This window comes from Scyliorhinus torazame, chromosome 3 (assembly GCF_047496885.1).
Source record: "Scyliorhinus torazame isolate Kashiwa2021f chromosome 3, sScyTor2.1, whole genome shotgun sequence".
Lineage (NCBI taxonomy): Eukaryota > Metazoa > Chordata > Chondrichthyes > Carcharhiniformes > Scyliorhinidae > Scyliorhinus > Scyliorhinus torazame.
The window spans coordinates 12656425-12675090 of record NC_092709.1 but is presented as its reverse complement, the minus strand read 5'-3'; the positions used below and the strand labels follow the sequence as shown (position 1 = coordinate 12675090).

At 49.8% G+C, this 18666-nt stretch overlaps 1 protein-coding gene across 8 annotated transcripts in view; it reads left to right on the top strand.

Moving 5' to 3' along the window:
* Window positions 1-11939, top strand: part of bmpr1ba (bone morphogenetic protein receptor, type IBa) — a 631073-nt gene extending 619134 nt beyond the window's left edge. For all 8 annotated transcript variants that reach the window (XM_072495308.1, XM_072495309.1, XM_072495306.1 and 5 more), the window contains 2 exons: window positions 5246-5376; window positions 6336-11939. In XM_072495308.1, coding sequence (XP_072351409.1) covers window positions 5246-5376; window positions 6336-6461 — 257 coding nt within the window. In that variant the 3' untranslated portion in view covers window positions 6462-11939. The remainder of the gene's footprint in view (window positions 1-5245; window positions 5377-6335) is intronic.
* The last annotated feature ends 6727 nt before the right edge of the window (window positions 11940-18666 follow it).

Sequence of the window (18666 nt, the reverse complement as noted above, 5' to 3'; positions counted from 1 at the left end):
CAGGGTGGAAATTCGTCCAGCGCGGGCCTAGCCCCTTAAGTTTGGGGCTCGGCCCCCAAAGGTGCGGAGCATTCCGCACCTTTGCCCACGATGCCCGACTGATTTGCGCCGTTTTGGGCGCCAGTCGGCGGACATCGCGCCGATACCGGAGAATTTCGCCCCATGTCACATAGGGAGCTAGAAACTCGGCCAAAGTTAGTGGTTTTAAGGAGCGTCTTAAAAGAGGGAAGAAGGTGAGGTCGTAAGGTGGAGAGATTTAGGGCGGGACTTCCAGAGCTTCGGTCCTGGATGGTTGAAGGCACGTTTAGTGATGGTGGGCCGATTAAAATTGGGATGTGCAAGTGGACGGTATTCGTGTGGCACCGATACCTCAGAGGCTTGTAATGTTGGAGGAGGTTACAGAGATAGGGAGGGGGTGAGGCACCTGAGGAAATAAGAAAACAGGGCTGAGAATTTTGTCACTAGGTGTTACGAGTAACATGAGCTGTTGAACCAAGGTGGTGTATGGAGTTAATATACTTTATATAGTTAATATAAAGTGTGGCAGAACAGGCCTGAAGGGTTTCTTTTTGGTCTTGTGTTAATTTAATTTGTTTTCCATGATTTGTACAAATTACTTGAGGGAGTTGGGGGGAGGGGAAGGGTGGTGATTTTTTTTTATTAGTTTCTGGGACGTAAGACCATAAGACCATAAGACATAGGAGTGGAAGTAAGGCCATTCGGCCCATCGAGTCCACTCCACCATTCAATCATGGCTGATTTCAACTCCATTTACCCGCTCTCTCTCCATAGCCCTTAATTCCTCGAGAAATCAAGAATTTATCAACTTCTGTCTTAAAGGCACTCAACGTCCCGGCCTCCACCGCCCTCTGTGGCAATGAATTCCACAGACCCACCACTCTCTGGCTGAAGAAATTTCTCCTCATCTCTGTTCTAAAGTGACTCCCTTTTATTCTAAGGCTGTGCCCCCGGGTCCTAGTCTCCCCTGCTAATGGAAACAACTTCTCTACGTCCACCCTATCTAAGCCATTCATTATCTTGTAAGTTTTTATTAGATCTCCCCTCAACCTCCTAAACTCCAATAAATATAATCCCAGGATCCTCAGACGTTCATCGTATGTTAGGCCCACCATTCCTGGGATCATCCGTGTAAATCTCCGCTGGACCCGCTCCAGTGCTAGTATGTCCTTCCTGAGGTGTGGGGCCCAAAATTGCTCACAGTATTCTAAATGGGGCCGAACTAGTGCTTTATAAAGCTTCAGAAGTACATCCCTGCTTTTATATTCCAAGCCTCTTGAAATAAATGACAACATTGCATTTGCATTCTTAATTACGGACTCAACCTGCAAATTTACCTTTAGAGAACCCTGGACTAGGACTCCCAAGTCCCTTTGCACTTCAGCATTATGAATTTTGTCACCGTTTAGAAAATAGTCCATGCCTCTATTCTTTTTTCCAAAGTGCAAGACCTCGCACTTGCCCACGTTGAATTTCATCAGCCATTTCTTGGACCACTCTCCTAAACTGTCTAAATCTTTCTGCAGCCTCCCCACCTCCTCCATACTACCTGCCCCTCCACCTATCTTTGTATCGGCAAACTTAGCCAGAATGCCCCGAGTCCCGTCATCTAGATCGTTAATATATAAAGAGAACAGCTGTGGCCCCAACACTGAACCCTGCGGGACACCACTCGTCACCGGTTGCCATTGCAAAAAAGAACCTTTTATCCCAACTCTCTGCCTTCTGCCTGACAGCCAATCGTCAATCCATGTTAGTACCTTGCCTCGAATACCATGGGCCCTTATTTTACTCAGCAGTCTCCCGTGAGGCACCTTATCAAAGGCCTTTTGGAAGTCAAGATAGATAACATCCATTGGCTCTCCTTGGTCTAACCTATTTGTTATCTCTTCAAAGAACTCTAACAGGTTTGTCAGACACGACCCCCCCCTTACTAAATCCATGCTGACTTGTCCTAATCTGACCCTGCACTTCCAAGAATTTAGAAATCTCATCCTTAACGATGGATTCTAGAATCTTGCCAACAACTGAGGTTAGGCTAATTGGCCTATCATTTTCCATCTTTTTTCTTGTCCCTTCTAGAACAGGGGGGTTACAACAGCGATTTTCCAATCCTCTGGGACTTTCCCTGACTCCAGTGACTTTTGAAAGATCATAACTAACGCCTCCACTATTTCTTCAGCTATCTCCTTTAGAACTCTAGATGTAGCCCATCTGGGCCCGGAGACTTATCAGTTTTTAGACCTCTTAGTTTCTCTAGCACTTTCTCCTTTGTGATGGCTACCATATTCAACTCTGCCCCCTGACTCTCCTGAACTGTTGGGATATTACTCATGTCTTCTACTGTGAAGACTGACGCTAAATACTTATTTAGTTCCTCAGCTATTTCCTTGACGCCCATCACTAGATTACCAGCGTCATTTTGGAGCGGCCCAATGTCTACTTTTGCCTCCCGTTTGTTTTTAATGTATTTAAAGAAACTTTTACTATCATTCCTGATGTTACTGGCTAGCCTACCTTGATATTTGATCCTCTCCTTCCTTATTTCTCTCTTTGTTATCCTCTGTTTGTTTTTGTAGCCTTCCAAATCTTCTGACTTCCCACTACTCTTTGCCACATTATAGGCTTTCTCTTTTGCTTTGATGCATTCCCTGACTTCCTTTGTCAGCCATGGCTGCCTAATCCCCCCTCTGATAACCTTGCTTTTCTTTGGGATGAACCTCTGTACTGTGTCCTCAATTACTCCCAGAAACTCCTGCCATTGCTGTTCTACTGTCTTTCCCACTAGGCTCTGCTCCCAGTCGATTTTCGTCAGTTCCTCCCTCATGCCCCTGTAGTTACCTTTATTTAACTGTAGCACCTTTACATCTGATTCTACCCTCTTTCTATCAAATTGCAGATTGAATTCTACCATATTATGATCACTGCCTCCTAAGTGTTCCCTTACTTTAAGATCTTTTATCAAGTCTGGCTCATTTCATAACACTAAGTCCAGAATGGCCTGTTCCCTCGTGGGCTCCATCACAAGCTGTTCCAAAAAGTCCTCCTGTAAACATTCAATGAATTCCCTTTCTTTGGGTCCACTGGCAACATTATTTACCCAGTCCACCTGCATATTGAAGTCCCCCATGATCACTGTGACCTTGCCTTTCTGACATGCCCTTTCTATTTCGTGGTGCATTTTGTGCCCCTCGTCCTGACCACTGTTAAGAGGCCTGTACATGGGCACCACAGGCTGTGCCAGCATTTATTGCCCATCCCTAAGGACCCTTGAGGATCAGTTAAGAGTCAACCACATGGCTGTGGGTCTGGAGTCACATGTAGGCCAGGTAAGGAAAGCAGATTTCCTTCCCTAAAGGACATTAGTGAACCAGATGGGTTTTTACAACAGTGGTTTCATGGTCATCATTAGAGTTTTAGTTCCAGATTTATTTTGGTGAACTCTGGTTTCACCAACGGCAGGATTTGCACCTGTGTCCCCAGAGCACTACTCTCGGTACTCTGGTCCGGTGACAATACCACTATACCAACACCTCCCCTTGCCCAAAGCTGCCCCATTTGCCAGCTTCTGAATGTAACAGAGGAATAACTTTCAGAGCAATATTGCACGTGAGGAATTTGGGATCTCGATCGTAAATAAGTTGGTAGCTGTGGCCATGTGAGTTTGTGCTTTCTAAGTCATATAATGCCTGACAAATAGTAACTGGGAGTGGAGTTTAGAGCTGTTTGGATAAAATAGATGCGTGTGCAGTGGGGGAGTTTCAATTTGTGAACTGTTTGAGAGAGGGGGAGAGGCAGGGAGAGCAGTGCCCATCAGGCGAAGTTAATTACAGGACAGAATACTTTACAGCTTGCTTTTAATGGCTGGGGAGGAACAGCAGTGTGAAATCAATAAAAAGCATGTTGCGGACTCGCTCACAGCTGTAAAAATGTGACGCACTTATTTTTATTTGAACGATAGTTTCTGAACAGCGACCGACAATCCCAACATTTGATACATACTGCGACTTCCAATGCTGCTTGAGATGCCTGCAGGTTGTCAACCTGGGCACACAGGACATCAGCTTATGGCTATGTTTCACAACAGACTCCTTCCCATTGTTTCTTTATGGAACAATATGGATATTGTATGGGAGATGAAGGGTTAACAATTTCATGTAAATACATCTACCCACCAGATGGTGCTCAAGAGCAGTCACGTGGATCACGTGACAACCCTTGATTCCGGGAGAAGGTGTTTAGGCGTGACAGAGAGTAGTTGTGTATTGTGCAGTTCTGTAGATATAGTTCTAGCATAGTTTATTTTAGCAAGCTTTGTACTTGGGAATACGTTCAAATCTAGTTTAAAGTATAATAATAATCTTTATTGTTACAAGTAGGCTTACATTACACTGCAATGAAGTTACTGTGAAAATCCCCTAGTCGCCACACTCCGGCGCCTGTTCGGGTACACTGAAGGAGAATTCAGAATGTCCAGTTCACCTAACAGCACGTCTTTCGGGACTTGTGGGAGGAAACCGGAGCACCCGGAGGAAACCCACACAGACACGGGGAGAACGTGCAGAGTCCGCACAGACAGTGGCCCAAGCCGGGTATCGAACCCGGGACCCTGGCACTGTGAAGCAATAGTGCTAACCACTGAGTGTTGATAAATCAGCTTTGTTAATTAACATAGCTTTATGTTCTTTGTTGAACACTACACATCCAAGCCATCCTTACAAAGAAAGCAAAGAACATCACACTGTGAGGTAAAAATATGTGGAATCAGCTCACGCTTACACGAGAGTTGGGATCATTCTGTGCTTTGACAAAGACCCATCCGGACTCAAAACGTTCGCTCCCGTTCTCTCTCCGCAGAGGCTGTCAGACCTGCTGGGATTGTCCAGCATTTTCTGTTTTTGTTTCCGGTTCCAGCATCCGCAGTAATTTGCTTTTATCATTTCTATGCTCCCTGTTTCCACCGCTCTTGTGTCACGCTTCCTTCAATAACCCGATGATATCCGGAGCCAGGCTGCCAAGCTGAGTTCCGGCAGGAGTTCAGGGAGGGAGAACTGAGATGTGCCTGTTCTTGGGCCTGTTCTGCACAGTTGGTTAGAAACCAAGGTCGGCGTATCCTTGAGAGCAGGCCTCACTTGCCAGAGAAACACTGAGGTGGGAGCTGGAATTTCTAGGATTTATATTTTGCTCAAGTGCATCTTGTCAGTTCAGCATCCATTTCTGTCTGCAGGCATTGTTGAAGAGTACCAGCTCCCGTATCACGACTTGGTGCCCAGTGACCCATCCTTTGAAGATATGAGGGAAGTCGTGTGCATCAAGCAGCTGAGACCATCTTTCCCCAATCGATGGACTAGTGATGAGGTAAGGTGCATGCTGGTTAACGACTCGCATTAGGTCGGTGACTGAGGTAGTAAGACAATATATCGCCCTGCCTCAACCTACCCCAGACCAATGAATAGAAATCCCCTTCTCTGCTGAGTGCCAGTATCTTAGTAATATTGAGTCACAACATGAAATGAAAATCACTTATTGTCACAAGTAGGCTTCAAATGAAGTTACTGTGAAAAGCCCCTAGTTGCCACATTCCGGCGCCTGTTCAGGGAGGCTGGAATGGGAATCGCACATCTAAATCCTTGCCGCCTCTATCCTATCCCACCCCAGGTTGTGTCCTTTCATGACATCATTCCTTGCTTCCAGCCGCCTTACAACTCTAATGTGCTGTTTGGCAGTACATAACTTGAGTACTGCTGAAAAAAGAGACAGGCTGTCAAAACTTCCCATCTTGCACTCATCATATTCTTGGAAGGTGTCCTAATGAGTGCAAGACAAAAAGCCCCAACCTGTCTCCTTTTTTCAGCAATGCTCTAATTTGTACTTAAATCACGCCATGGCCTTGGTCCACCCTCACTTTGCAACTTCCTCCTGCTCCCTCTCCCAAGACTGACAGCTGGAACATGGGATTCACTCTGCAATTGTCCACCATGCCTTCAGCATGCCAAGTCCAACTATGTGGGATTACTCCCTCAAACCCCGAGTTTCAGAGTGATTAAAATCAGGGGTACACAAGAGACCAGAGCACGAGGAGTGACGAGATCACGAGGGGTTATGTGGGCTGAGGTTACAGGGATAGGGAGAGGTGAGGCCATGGAGGGATTTGAGCATTCTGATTTTGCTTCCATGAGGCAATTGTTGGATATTAGTTAAGAGAAACCAGGCATCAACAGCGGCAAAAAAAAAAAAACGGTAGAACCGACGGTTTGCTTTGGCTGATTGCCACACTCGTGATCTTCACCGGCTTGTTTGTGTGTTTGCCTCCTCAGTGTTTGAGACAAATGGGGAAAGTGATGGCAGAAAGCTGGGCTCACAACCCAGCCTCCCGGCTAACAGCCCTCCGTGTGAAGAAAACCTTGGCTAAAATGTCCGAATCTCAAGACATAAAGCTCTGATGCAACACCAGAACTCTGCTCAGTCCGAGTGACCCTTGCCTAGCACCTAACCCACCACAGCTGGGAAAGTTGACAGTCTTTTGCTCCGTTCCAAACTACCTTTCTTTTTTTTAAAAATTCATCTCAATATCTCCGCCACCCGTAGGGTGGTGGGCTGATTAATGAGGGAGAAATGAACTGTCGCAACCACCAGAAATGGCATCCACGGGCATTTTCCCGCTTGCATAGTGTCAAAAGCAACAGGAATTCCGAGTCTAATGCAAGGGAGGTTGCACGTTTGCTTTCTGTGAAAGCTGCTCGCTTGTTTGTTTTTATTTTTGAGAAGTATTATGCAATGAGAGATGCAAAAAGCCAACTCTTAACCTGACTCAGATGGACATAAGCTGACTGGGTTGCTCTCACCGCTGACACTGGGTATGGTGCTGAGCTGAGCTGGGCTTCTGAAGACAGCGGGGAGGAGAGACAGTGAGAGCTGGGGCTTCCTTAACACAGGTTATTGTGAGGCAGTTTGTCCACAGCTATCTGCTCCACTGTGGAATCATGTGGGTGTTTTTCTCTAATAAATGTGTGCTTGGGCAATCCGCTGACTGCAGGGCACTGGGTGGTCCTTGTGTTAAGGAAATGGTATAGAGAATCATAGAATCCTTGCAGTGCAGAAGGAGCCCATTTGGCCCATCGCATCTGCACCGGACCTCCGAAGGAGCACTCTACCTAGGTCAAATCCCCTGTCCTATCCCCGTAACCCCGCCTAACCTTTGGACACTAATGGGGCAATTTAGCATGGCCAATCCACCTAAACTGCACATCTTTGGCCTACATGTTGACAAGGAATGTACAGCATTGACTGGAACCCACAGCGATGTGTGAATTGGATTGCAATGTGTGCACCTGAAATGTGCAGCCATGCGAAACCATCTTCAAGTGGTTCAGGTGGGAGCACTCTTACTTTGAATCACAATGTCCCAGGTTCAAGTCCACTGCAGAGTTTGAGTGCGTAAAAGGAAAGCTAACACGAGTGTAGTAGTAAGGGAGTGCTGCACGGTCAGAGATACCAGGCCGATTTCTCTGTTTCAGAGATTTAAGTGCTGACGCCAGGACTGAATCGCATGAGTTTTACGGCCCCGAAAACGGTGTCGGACCCGGAGCGATTAGGCCGTCCTAATGTGCGCGCACAGGCGTCATGTGGAACTAGTGCAATTCCAACGCAGGCTGCTGTGTGATCCGTCGGGATCAGCACTGGAGACCCTGACAAGCAGGAGCTGCGTACAGGCACTCTACTCCCCGCACACACTCATCCCAGCCGATAAGATGTCACAGGTTGCGCTGGAGCACGCCCATCCCATTGATGGGTCAGCTGAGGCCAGAGGGTACCTAGGGGGGTGACCTGGGGGAGGCATCCATACAACCCGTGGCGCTAGGTTCACAGCAGGCAATCAGCGCCGTGCGCAGCCGCGAGGCTGCCTCGCAGGCTGTGGCAATGGTGGTCCGTGCCCGTCCACCCTGACCCCACAGCCCACCTCCTGGCCGCACTCCTGCTACTCCCCCCACCCCTCACCCCTGGCAGAAGCCCCCCAGCCAGCAACACAACTGTCAGCACGCTATGGTGATGTTGGACGCTTTCTGTACCCCCTCTCTCTCTCTCTGCAGCCACGGCTCCTGTTTCCCGATTTTAAACAGCACGAATGAACCTCGCCGTCGGTAATTCCTCCAGGCGGAGGTGGAGCATCGTGAGGGGCCCGGAAATTGGCGGGTCGGGGCTGTTAATGATAATGGCGTTTCATGTATAATTTGGATGCCTGTGCATTGCCACCACAGTGAGGCACCGGAGTATGGCATTCCGTCAGGCAGCTGGCGCCGGCCTCGATTTTCGGCTGACGTGCAATTCTCCTCCCAATCGCGTTGCCTGATTCCAGCGTCGCTGGACAGACAATTCAGCCCACCACCTAGCCGAAGAGATGTTGAACTCAACTGCCTGCTAAGGGACATAAAAGTTCCCATGAAACTGTGTTGACGAAAAGCAGGAAGATATCCTCAGTGCCCTGCCCAATGTTTATCCCTTAAGCAACATCTTAAAAGAGCTATCTGCTCATTATCACATTGTTTTCCACATTCATTAATTTTGGGGGAGTACAGCTGTTGATCTGTAATGCTGACACAACAGAGGTAGAAATCCCCTGACTCCCCAAAGCCTGTCCATCACCTACAAGGCACAAGTCAGGAGTGTGATGGAATACTCTCCACTTGCCTGGATGAGTGCAGCTCCAACAACACTCAAGAAGCTCGACACCCTCCAGGACAAAACAACCCATTTGATTGGCACCCCTTCCACCACCTTAAACATTTATTCCCTCCACCACTGACGTACAGTGTGTACCAGATGCACTGCAGGAACTCACCAAGGCTCCCCAGAGTAGCACCTTTAAAACCAGCTAGAGGGATAAGGGTAGCAAACACATGGGAACACCATCATCTGCAATTTCACCTCCCAACCACAACGCCATCCTGACTTGGAAATATATCGCTATTCCTTCCCTGTCACTGGGTCAAATTCCTGGAATTCTCTCCCTAACAGCACAATGAGTGTACCTACAGCTCATGGACTGCAGCAGTTCAAGAACCAGTCCCACCACCTTCTCAAGGGCAATTAGGGATGGGCAATAAATGCTGATCTTGCCAGTATCCCCCACTTCCCAGGAAAGGATAATAAAAAAAATACAGGAATGATTTAACCCTTTGAAGTTGCTCCAAAATGAACACTGGTGTTCCTGAAGAGGTTTGTGGTAAATTCGCAGGGTATATTGTGCATTGAAACGGTCTTGTTTCTTTTTTCCCCTGTAATAAATATTGGATTATTTCAAATTTCCCTTAGCTGTGGATTATCACCCCCCCCACACACACACACACACACACACTTTTGACAAGGACAAGTTCCCAAATAGAACACTAACCTTTTCCGAAATGGTTTAGGTCCAGACTATATCAGTCACTTTTCCATTTCCAGTAGACCCACCGTCGGTAGATAATGGGACAGGGCAGGAAAGTGCAGTGGAGACAGAAGAGCAGCCATGATCTTTCTGAATGGTGAGCCGGCTGCAAGGGGCCATGCCGTCTACTCCAGCTACCCAAAATGTTGCAATTTTGCTTCATCGCAAGTTCATTTGAACACAAACTGGGCAATATTCCCCTTATGGTTTTTTTAAATCTGCCCGATGTGGCGTTTATCCCCATTGGCCACCACACGTTGAGGGGAGACAATGGGAGCTTTACATTTCTTCATCGCCTCAATTTTTCTCCCCTTAATTTTGGCCGAGCGTTTTTCGGTTTCTCGAATCGACAGTAGAATCATAGAATCCCTGCAGTGCAGACGAAGGCCAGTCAACCCATCGGGTCCGCACCGACCGTTTGAAAGTGAACCCTACCCAGGCCCCCGCCCTATCCCCATAACCCCACCTAACCCACACATCTTTGGACACTAAGGGGAATTTAGCACGGCCAATCCACCTAACCTGCACATCTTTGGACAGTGAGGTGAAACCGGAGCGCCCGGAGGAAACCCACCCAGACAGGGGGGGAGGAAGTGCAAACTCCACACAGACTGTTACCCAAGGCAGGAATTGAATCCGGGTCCCTGGCACTGTGAGGCAGCAGCGCTAACCACTATGCCACCCTGTCGCCCCGGAATACTGGACCGCAAATACTGGAATGGTGCATCATTGACTGCTAGCAGCAAGCGGACTCTGGTCTGAACTGTCGAAGGTGAGCTGCAAAGTGAAGGCCCCTCTATTCTGTCTCAATCATCCCTGTTTTAACACCAGCATCAGGAGATGCGTCGAGTTACATTTTTCCCTTTCTCACACATTCTAAGTAGCAGTAACTATTAGAGACCATTTTGTGCTGACAGCCAGGATGACTCGAGCTCAGTTGGACAGAGGACTTGAACTTATTTTGGGCGGTCGGGGTACAGCTGTCTTCACTTGGGTCTCGCTGGGCCAAACTAAAAACCCACGTCACTGAAGTGTGTCATTTCACTCTAGCCCCCCACCCCCGCTCAGTCCCCATTACCTCCAAACACCGCTGGTGTTAGACCACTGATTAAATACCCCTCCTCCAATTCTATAGATGTTCAATGCACTTGGTGATGGTAAAAGCCACAAGAATGGGGCAAGAGTGAAGGTGCCTCCACTGTTTAACCTTCATGTATATCACTGAAAAATTAACTTCATCTTCGTGTCAATTTTGATTTGGGTTATGGGCTGAGGGTAATCCTCATTGTCACTTGGAGGGGGATGGTTATTTTTTTGGTACATCTTTAATATAGTATCTGTGCTCAAACTATTAAATAAATGCCTTGAACCACACAATTGTACCCTGTGGTCAGTCGGTTGGCAAAGCCATTGTGCCCGTCTCATTTACAATTCACTAAAGTTGGAGTTGGCTCTTTGACTGTTATGGGATGTACTTGTCACTCTGATAGGAGAGGGAAGAAAGTAACTGTTCCAACATTGGAAGGAAACGTTGAATTCTTGTGTGAAGCTGTGTCATTACAGGGACTGTGAACAAGAGCCAGTTGCTGGACAATCGAAAAGCCTGTTGCTAAGGAGAGTTGGTGCGGCAGGCAAAAGCACGAGGCGGCGTATTTTTTTGTGTGTATTTTTTTTTCAAACAATGCCTTAAAGACCGTTTGGGTTTGTTGGGTCTGAGCAGAATGTGCTCCTGCAGTTCCTGAATGCATCCTTATCTTTCTCTCTTCATTCATCTGAATCCATTTCAGATCTGTAACCCCTCCCGTTCAGGTCTCCACATACGTCCATCCGCTGCTGGAGTGAACAGAATCATAACGTGCTCTGTGGAGACTGTCTTTAAGTCACCATACATTTTTCTTTTAGGCTGGTGAATGGTGAGCAATATCAGTCCTGTGCACTTTGTGCACTCACTGTCAAACCTCACCAGCTCCTCCTTCCAACCATCCCCCAATATCTGACCCCCCCCCCCACCCCACCCCACCCCGATGAAAACCAAGGCAGGACATGGGTATGGTATGGGAGACATGCCAATCCTGCCCCGTGGGCCTCTAATATAGATGACTTGTAAAGTTCATGATGTGAGGGATCTAGAATTCCTTCCCAACACCCACCCCCCCCCCCCAACAGAACGTTGGCGTCGTTCTCCGATCTGTGTGTCAGGCAACTTGAAATCGGGGACAATGTTGGAACACCAGAACTTTGCAGAGAATGTGGTATATTTGGGATGCTACAGAAACATCTCTCTCCATTGTATAACTGGAAACAAAGCATTGTTTTTTTTTTACGTCTGTACAGATGAGATTTTTTTTTAAGCCACAGCTGACTGGGGAACAGTGCCTTATTTAAACTGTATATAGTTGTAAATCAGAGGGATTAGAATCCAGAATATTAGTTGTATATGCTATAAATATGTACTGTGTTTACCCATTTCCCTAATAAACAAATTCAGACAGCGGCATTTGCAACTGGTGACTTTGTGTGTGTGGCTATTTTCTCTGTTTCACTCTGTGCAGTACTACAAACAGCACGACTATGTTAACTTTACTCAACAAGATGTACGCTAACCTCAGTTGATGGGAAGCAAAACTTTGAAGTGTACCTGTGATCCAGGCCGATTCCAACTGTTAGTTACTCTAATCCCACTTCCTTAGAAGAACAGTATTCTGTTTAGTTCTAAATATTCAACAGTACATTAAGACATACATAAAAGTGCTAAATAATACGGTATGGAGATAGGATTTCCAGATAACTTTGTAATGGTTTCCTGTTGGTGAAGTGAATTCATATAAGGGGAACATGAAGCGGGATTCTCCGCCCCCTCCGGATCGGAGAATCCCCGGGGGGGGCGGCGCGAATCCCGCCCTGCCACCCTGACACCGGCTGTCGTATTCTCCGGCACCGGTTTTCGGGCGAGGTTCAGGCCACGCCGATCGGGGGCCATTGGCAGTGCCCCCCCCCCCCCGGCAATTCTCCGGGCCCCGATAGGCCGAGCGGCCGTCCGTTTCTGGCCAGTTCCGCTGGCGTGGATTGGACATGGTCCCACACGGCGGGACCTGGCAGATAAGTCGGCTGGGGCGGTCCGCACACGCGGGATCCCGCCGGCCCTTTAGCGCATGCGCAGACTCGCCTAGCCCCCGGAAGTACAGAGAATTCCGCACTTTCGGGGGCTGTTGACGCCGGAGTGGTTCGCGCCGGTTTTTCCGCCAGAGTGGGGACTTAGTCCCTGGAAAGGAGAATCCCACCCTAGAAATTCTGTTTGGACGAAGAACACAAAGTTTAGTGTATTAGAAATAGATTGTGTGGAGTCAAGGGAAATACATTTGTGGAGGATGTCTGTGAGGTCTGGATGGGTGGGAGTGCGAGGGTTGGCTGCCCAGATGGGGATGGGAAGCGGTGCCTGGGGAGGATTGAGTGGATTTGCCAGGTGTGCTGCTGGGAGGAGAGCTGTGCAGGAGAATGCTGGAAAACTCAGAGGATGGGGCTTGGCACCTGAAAGTGTTACTCCACTCATCTCTCCTGCCCTTCCCAGGTCTTTGAATCTCTTCGGTCATTGGGCAGAATTCTCAGTTTGAGGGACGAAGGGGCGAATTCTCCACCCGCGCGGTTCTCCATTCCGCCAGAGGTGCCTGCGGATTTCCCGACGGCGATTGGTGGCCACAATGGGAAATCCAATTGGCTGGTGGCGGGAATGGATAATCCCGCTGTCGACGAGGCCGTGCCACCAAGAACCACACGGCTGGGGGACTAGAGAACTCATCCCTTAGTGTTGACGCTGGGACTGAATTGCATGCAGTTCGCGTTCCCATTGGGGGGCGCTATTCGGGGAGCAATTCAGGGCATGCTATTGAGCCAGCGTGACTTCGGAGTAATTCCTGGCCCAGAGGGCGTTCTAACTACTGGAGCTGGAGAGCCTGGCAGCTGGAGAAACGCTCCACTTACCACACACTCACTGCAGCCACCAAGATGGCTCAGAGAAAATCTGCCCCCCCCCCCCCCCCCGCCCCCACTGAGGTCAGAGGTCCGAGGTGGACCCACAGCTCCATGCCAGTGAGGAGTGGTGGAATACCCTCTTCCCCAGGGTGGGCCGCAGACTCCAGCCTGCCCTCCTGAACACGGCCTGGGAGGTGGTGGCAGAGGCAGCCTGCACTGCCAGTCTCACCAGGAGGAGACAACGGGTGATCCAGAGGGGTCAGGGTCACTGGGTGAGTCCTCTGCCCTGAGAGGGGCAGAGAACCAGGGAGGGTTCTGTAGGTCGTGGTGCAGGTGTCCTCTGGTTGGGGTGAGCTCTGCTAATCCTCTGCTTCCTCTGCAATGGGGGCAGCACTCTAACCCTTTCCAGGATCCTTTCCAACCAGAAAGCCTTCTTCAACAGATCCCACCCACTCGCCCACAGTCTCTGATTGGCTGAGACACCTGGAAGTGGGATGCTGATGACATTGTGGCTGAGTAAAGAGTCACAGCAATGCCCAATTCAGTAACTAACAGGAACAGACCCAATGAGATATCGGCCTGGATACTCCACCGCCGGTAGGAGGCTCCCCAATGCTGCGGAGAATTTAAAAATTGGGATCGACGCTAGGGGTCTCTATGGGGAGTTTCTTAATTTGGGGTCCCCATAGTTAGGGAGTCCCCGAGGGGCAAGTTGGGTCACCCTGCCCCCATACCTGGGGGAAGTGGGGGGGGGGGGGGGGGGGCTCCCCCAGAAAATCCGGGGTTAGGGTACTGCTTTGTGATGTGGGGAGGGGAGTCAACTGATTTGCGGTGTGGATGGGGGGTGCAGCCGGCCACAAGATTTCGCTATCGGGGAGCCTGCTCAAAATGGCCGCCTGACAGCGGAATTCCCTCCAGAATTGCAACCATGCCTCGCCATGCATAAATCTTAATAGCAAGGAGTACTGAATTCATAGAATCCCTACAGTGCAGATGGAGGCCATTCGGACCATCGAGCGTCCAAAAGAGCACCCCACTTAGGGCCAGGCCCTTACCCTATTCCTGTATACCAGCAGCCCCACCCAATCTTTTGGACACGATGTGGCAATTTAGCATGGCCAATCCACCTAACCTGCACACCTTTGGACTGTGGGAGGAAACCGGAGCACCCAGAGGAAACCCAAGCAGACACGGGGAGAATGTGCAAACTCCACACAGACAGTCACCCGAGGCCGGAATTGAACCCGGGTCCCTGGTGCTGTGAGACAGCAGTGCTAACCACTGTGCCACACCTCTCCTGATTTGCACTCCTAAGGAGAACACAATATGATAGAATTTAGCCTGCAGTTTGAGAGGGAGAAGCTGCAACCAGATGTAACGGTATTACAATTAAATACGGGTAACTACAAAGACATGAGGGAAGAACTGGCCAGAGTTGATTGGAAAAGGAGCCTAGCAGGGAAGACCATGGAACAGCAATGGCAGGAGTTTTGGGGGGTTATTCGGGAGGCACAACAGAAATTCATCCCAAGGAGGAGGAACTATGCTAAGGGGAGGACAAGGCATCCATGGCTGACGAGGGATGCCAAGGACAGAATAAAAGCAAGAGAAAAAGCATACAAAGTGGCGAGAGTTAGTGGGAAGCAAGAGGATTGGGAAGGCTTTAAAAGCAAGCAGAGGACAACTAAAAAAGCAATAAATACGAAACAAAGAAATTGCAGACAAATTTAATAGTTACTTTGCATCAGTCTTCACGGTGGAAGACACCAGTGGGATGTCAGAGCTCCCGGAGAATCAGGGGGCAGAGGTGAGTGCAGTGATCATTACCAAGGAGAAGGTTCTGGGGATACTGAAAGGTCTGAAGCTGGAGAAATCACCTGGACCGGATGGACTACACCCCAGGGTTCTAAAAGAGATAGCTGCGGAGATTGTGGAGGCATTGGTGATGATCTTTCAGGAATTACTGGAGGCAGGGAGGGTCCCAGAGGACTGGAAAGTGGCTAATGTAACACCGCTGTCTAAGAAGGGAGGGAGGCAGAAGACAGGAAATTATTGGCTGGTTAGTCTGACTTCGGTCATTGGTAAGATTTTAGAGTCCATTATTAAAGATGTGATGCAGAGTACTTGGAAGTGCATGATAAAATAGGACTGAGTCAGCATGACTTTGTCAAGGGGAGGTCATGTCTAACAAATCTGTTGAGAGTTCTTTGAGCAGGTATCAAGGAAGTTAGACAAAGGAGAACCAGTGGGCGTGATTTATTTAGATTTCCAGAAGGCCTTTGACAAGGTGCCGCTTAGGAGACTAAGTGTCCATGGTGTTAAGGGCAAGATCCTGGCATGGATAGAGGATTGGCTGACTGGCAGAAGGCAGAGAGTGGGGATAAAGGGGTCTTTTTCAGGATGGCAACCGGTGACTAGTGGTGTGCCTCAGGGGTTGGTGCTGGGACCACAACTTGTCACAATATCCATTAATGATCTGGAAGAAGGAAAGATGAGGCAAAGATATGGAGAGGGACAGGTAGTATTGAGGAAGCAGGGGGGCTGCAGAAGGGCTGGGACAGGCTAGGAGAGTAGGCAAACAAGTGGCAGATGGAATAAAATGTGGAAATGTATGAGGTTATACACTTTGGAAGGAGGTTTGGAGGCATAGACTATTTTCTAAATGGGAAGATGCTTAGGAAATCAGAAGCACAAAGGGACTTGGGAGTCCTTGATCATGATTCTCTTAAGGTTAACGTGTTGGTTCAGTCAGCAGTTAGGAAGGCAAATACAATGTTAGCATTCATGTTGAGAGGGCTAGAATACAAGACCAGGGATGTCCTTCTGAGGCTGTATAAGGCTCTGGTCAGACCCCATTTGGAGTATTGTGAGCAGTTTTGGGCCCCGTATTTAAGGATGTGCTGGCCTTGGAAAGGGTCCAGAGGAATTTCACAAGAATGATCCCTGGAATGACGAACTTGTCATATGAGGAACGGTTGAGGACTCTGTGTCTGTACTCATTGGAGTTTAGAAGGATGAGGGGAGATTGTATTGAATCATATAGGATGCTGCGAGGCCTGGATAGAGTGGATGTGAAGAGCATGTATCCACTTGTAGAAAAGAACTAGAACCAGAGGGCACAACCTCAGACTAAAGGGACGATCCTTTAAAACAGGAATGACGAGGAATTTCTTCAGCCAGAGGATGGCCCATCATGGAAGGTGCTATAGAAATGCAATTGGGGAGTGAGATGATTGCTCAGATTAAGGGGCCACTTTTCAATTCTGATCTTGCCCACACCACAAGCTGGTTTGAAGTTTATTTTTAAAACATTTTCTTCTCACTAATGCCAATAAAATCGTGTCAGCTTACCTCCTCCAGCTGATGTTGCGCAGCTCTCCGATACAGGAACAGTTCTTGATTAAGCGCCTTCACTGAGATCTTTGACTGCGTGTCACAGAGAACCAGAACTTCCAGTGTATGCAAGAGTGTGACGTCAAACTAAGCAAAGTCCCACATGTCAGACGTGCAACAATTGGTGAGTAGGCAACAAGACCAAACAACATGAGAAATGAGTTGCTTACTTTATAAATCTTGTGGCCACAATGTTGTGGGCTAGACAACTACCTTTAAGACCTGGGCCCTTGAGGTCAAACCCTGCCAGGTAAAAAATTTCCTTTGTGAAATGAGTTTAAGTGGTTTTGGTCTGATATGGTCAATAATTCATTAATGATTGCTACCGAAGTGTCAGTGAGAAAAATTTGGACCTCAGCTCATTTCTAGGGGTGTTGGGAGGATAGTGTCCTGGGGCGTCATTCTCCGACCCCCCGCCGGGTCGGAGAATGGCCGTTGGCCGCCGTGAATCCCGCCCCCGCCCCCGCCGAAGTCTCCGCTCCCGGAGATTGGGCGGGGGCGGGAATCCAGCCGCGCCGGTTGGCGGGACCCCCCGCTGGATTCTCCGGCCTGGATGGGCCGAAGTCCCGCCCAGGAATTGCCTGTCCCGCCGACGTAAATCAAACCTGGTATTTACCGGCGGGACCAGGCGGCGTGGGCGGGCTCCGGGGTCCTGGGGGGGGGCGCGGGGCGATCTGACCCCGGGGGGTGCCCCCACGGTGGCCTGGCCCGCGATCGGGGCCCACCGATCCGCGGGCGGGCCTGTGCCGTGGGGGCACTCTTTCCCTTCCGCCTCCGCTACGGCCTCCACCATGGCGGAGGCGGAAGAGACTCTCCCCACTGCGCATGCGCGGGAAACTTTCGGCGGCCGCTGACGCTCCCGCGCATGCGCGGGGAAACTGACAGCGGCCGCTGACGCTCCCGCGCATGCGCCGCATTTCCGCGCCAGCTGGCGGGGCAACAAACGCCATTTCCGCCAGCTGGCGGGGCGGAAATCCCTCCGGCGTCGGCCTAGCCCCTCAATGTTGGGGCTAGGCCGCCAAAGATGCGGAGACTTCCGCACCTTTTTGCCGGCGCGATGCCCGTCTGATTTGCGCCGGCTTTGGCGCCAGTCGGCGGGCATCCCGCCGTTGGGGGAGAATTTCGCCCCTGGTCTCTTGCGCTGCACAGGTTAGAGGTGCTGTATTCAGGATGACCTGTTAAACTGAAACACTCTTTACTCTTTTAGACGGATAGAAAAAAGACACTCCCTACTCCAAAGAGAGAAAGGAGCTCATTGTGCTCTCATCGCCAATAGTTATCCCTCAACCGAATCTTACAATCAGCTGTGATAAATGTCACAATCCTGAACTTTGCCCAAAGTCACACACCTGGGGCTGGATTCTCCGCTCCCCAACGGCGAAATTGCTTTCAGCGATGGGGCGGAGAATCCGTTTTGGCGCTAAAATTGGGAGTGACGTCAGTTTTTGAATACTCCGCCCCTGAATAACGGTGTAATCTAGGAGTACGCCGCACCGATTATCCACCGCCTCAGGCCATTGCCTGAGGCCCACCGCGTGATGCTCCGTCCCCGAGTTCCCGACGGCGTGGGTTACGCGTGCTCACACCCTTTGTGAACTCACCGTGGCAGCTGCAGACTCAGTCCAGAGCTGCCACAGTTGGGGAGGGCCGATCGGCGGGCTGAGGGGGAGGGGCTTCATTGGGGCTGGGGGCACTGTGGGCGGGCGGTCCGGGGCGCGCGAGCGGCCGATGGGCACTGCTTTGGGAATCCAGGTCTGAGTCCGCCATGGAGCACGGCGCAGCGGCCGCTGTGCACATCCACGGCCTCTGAACTGGAAGTGCTGGGAGCCGCATTGGCAGCTGGAGCTGCGAGCTCCACG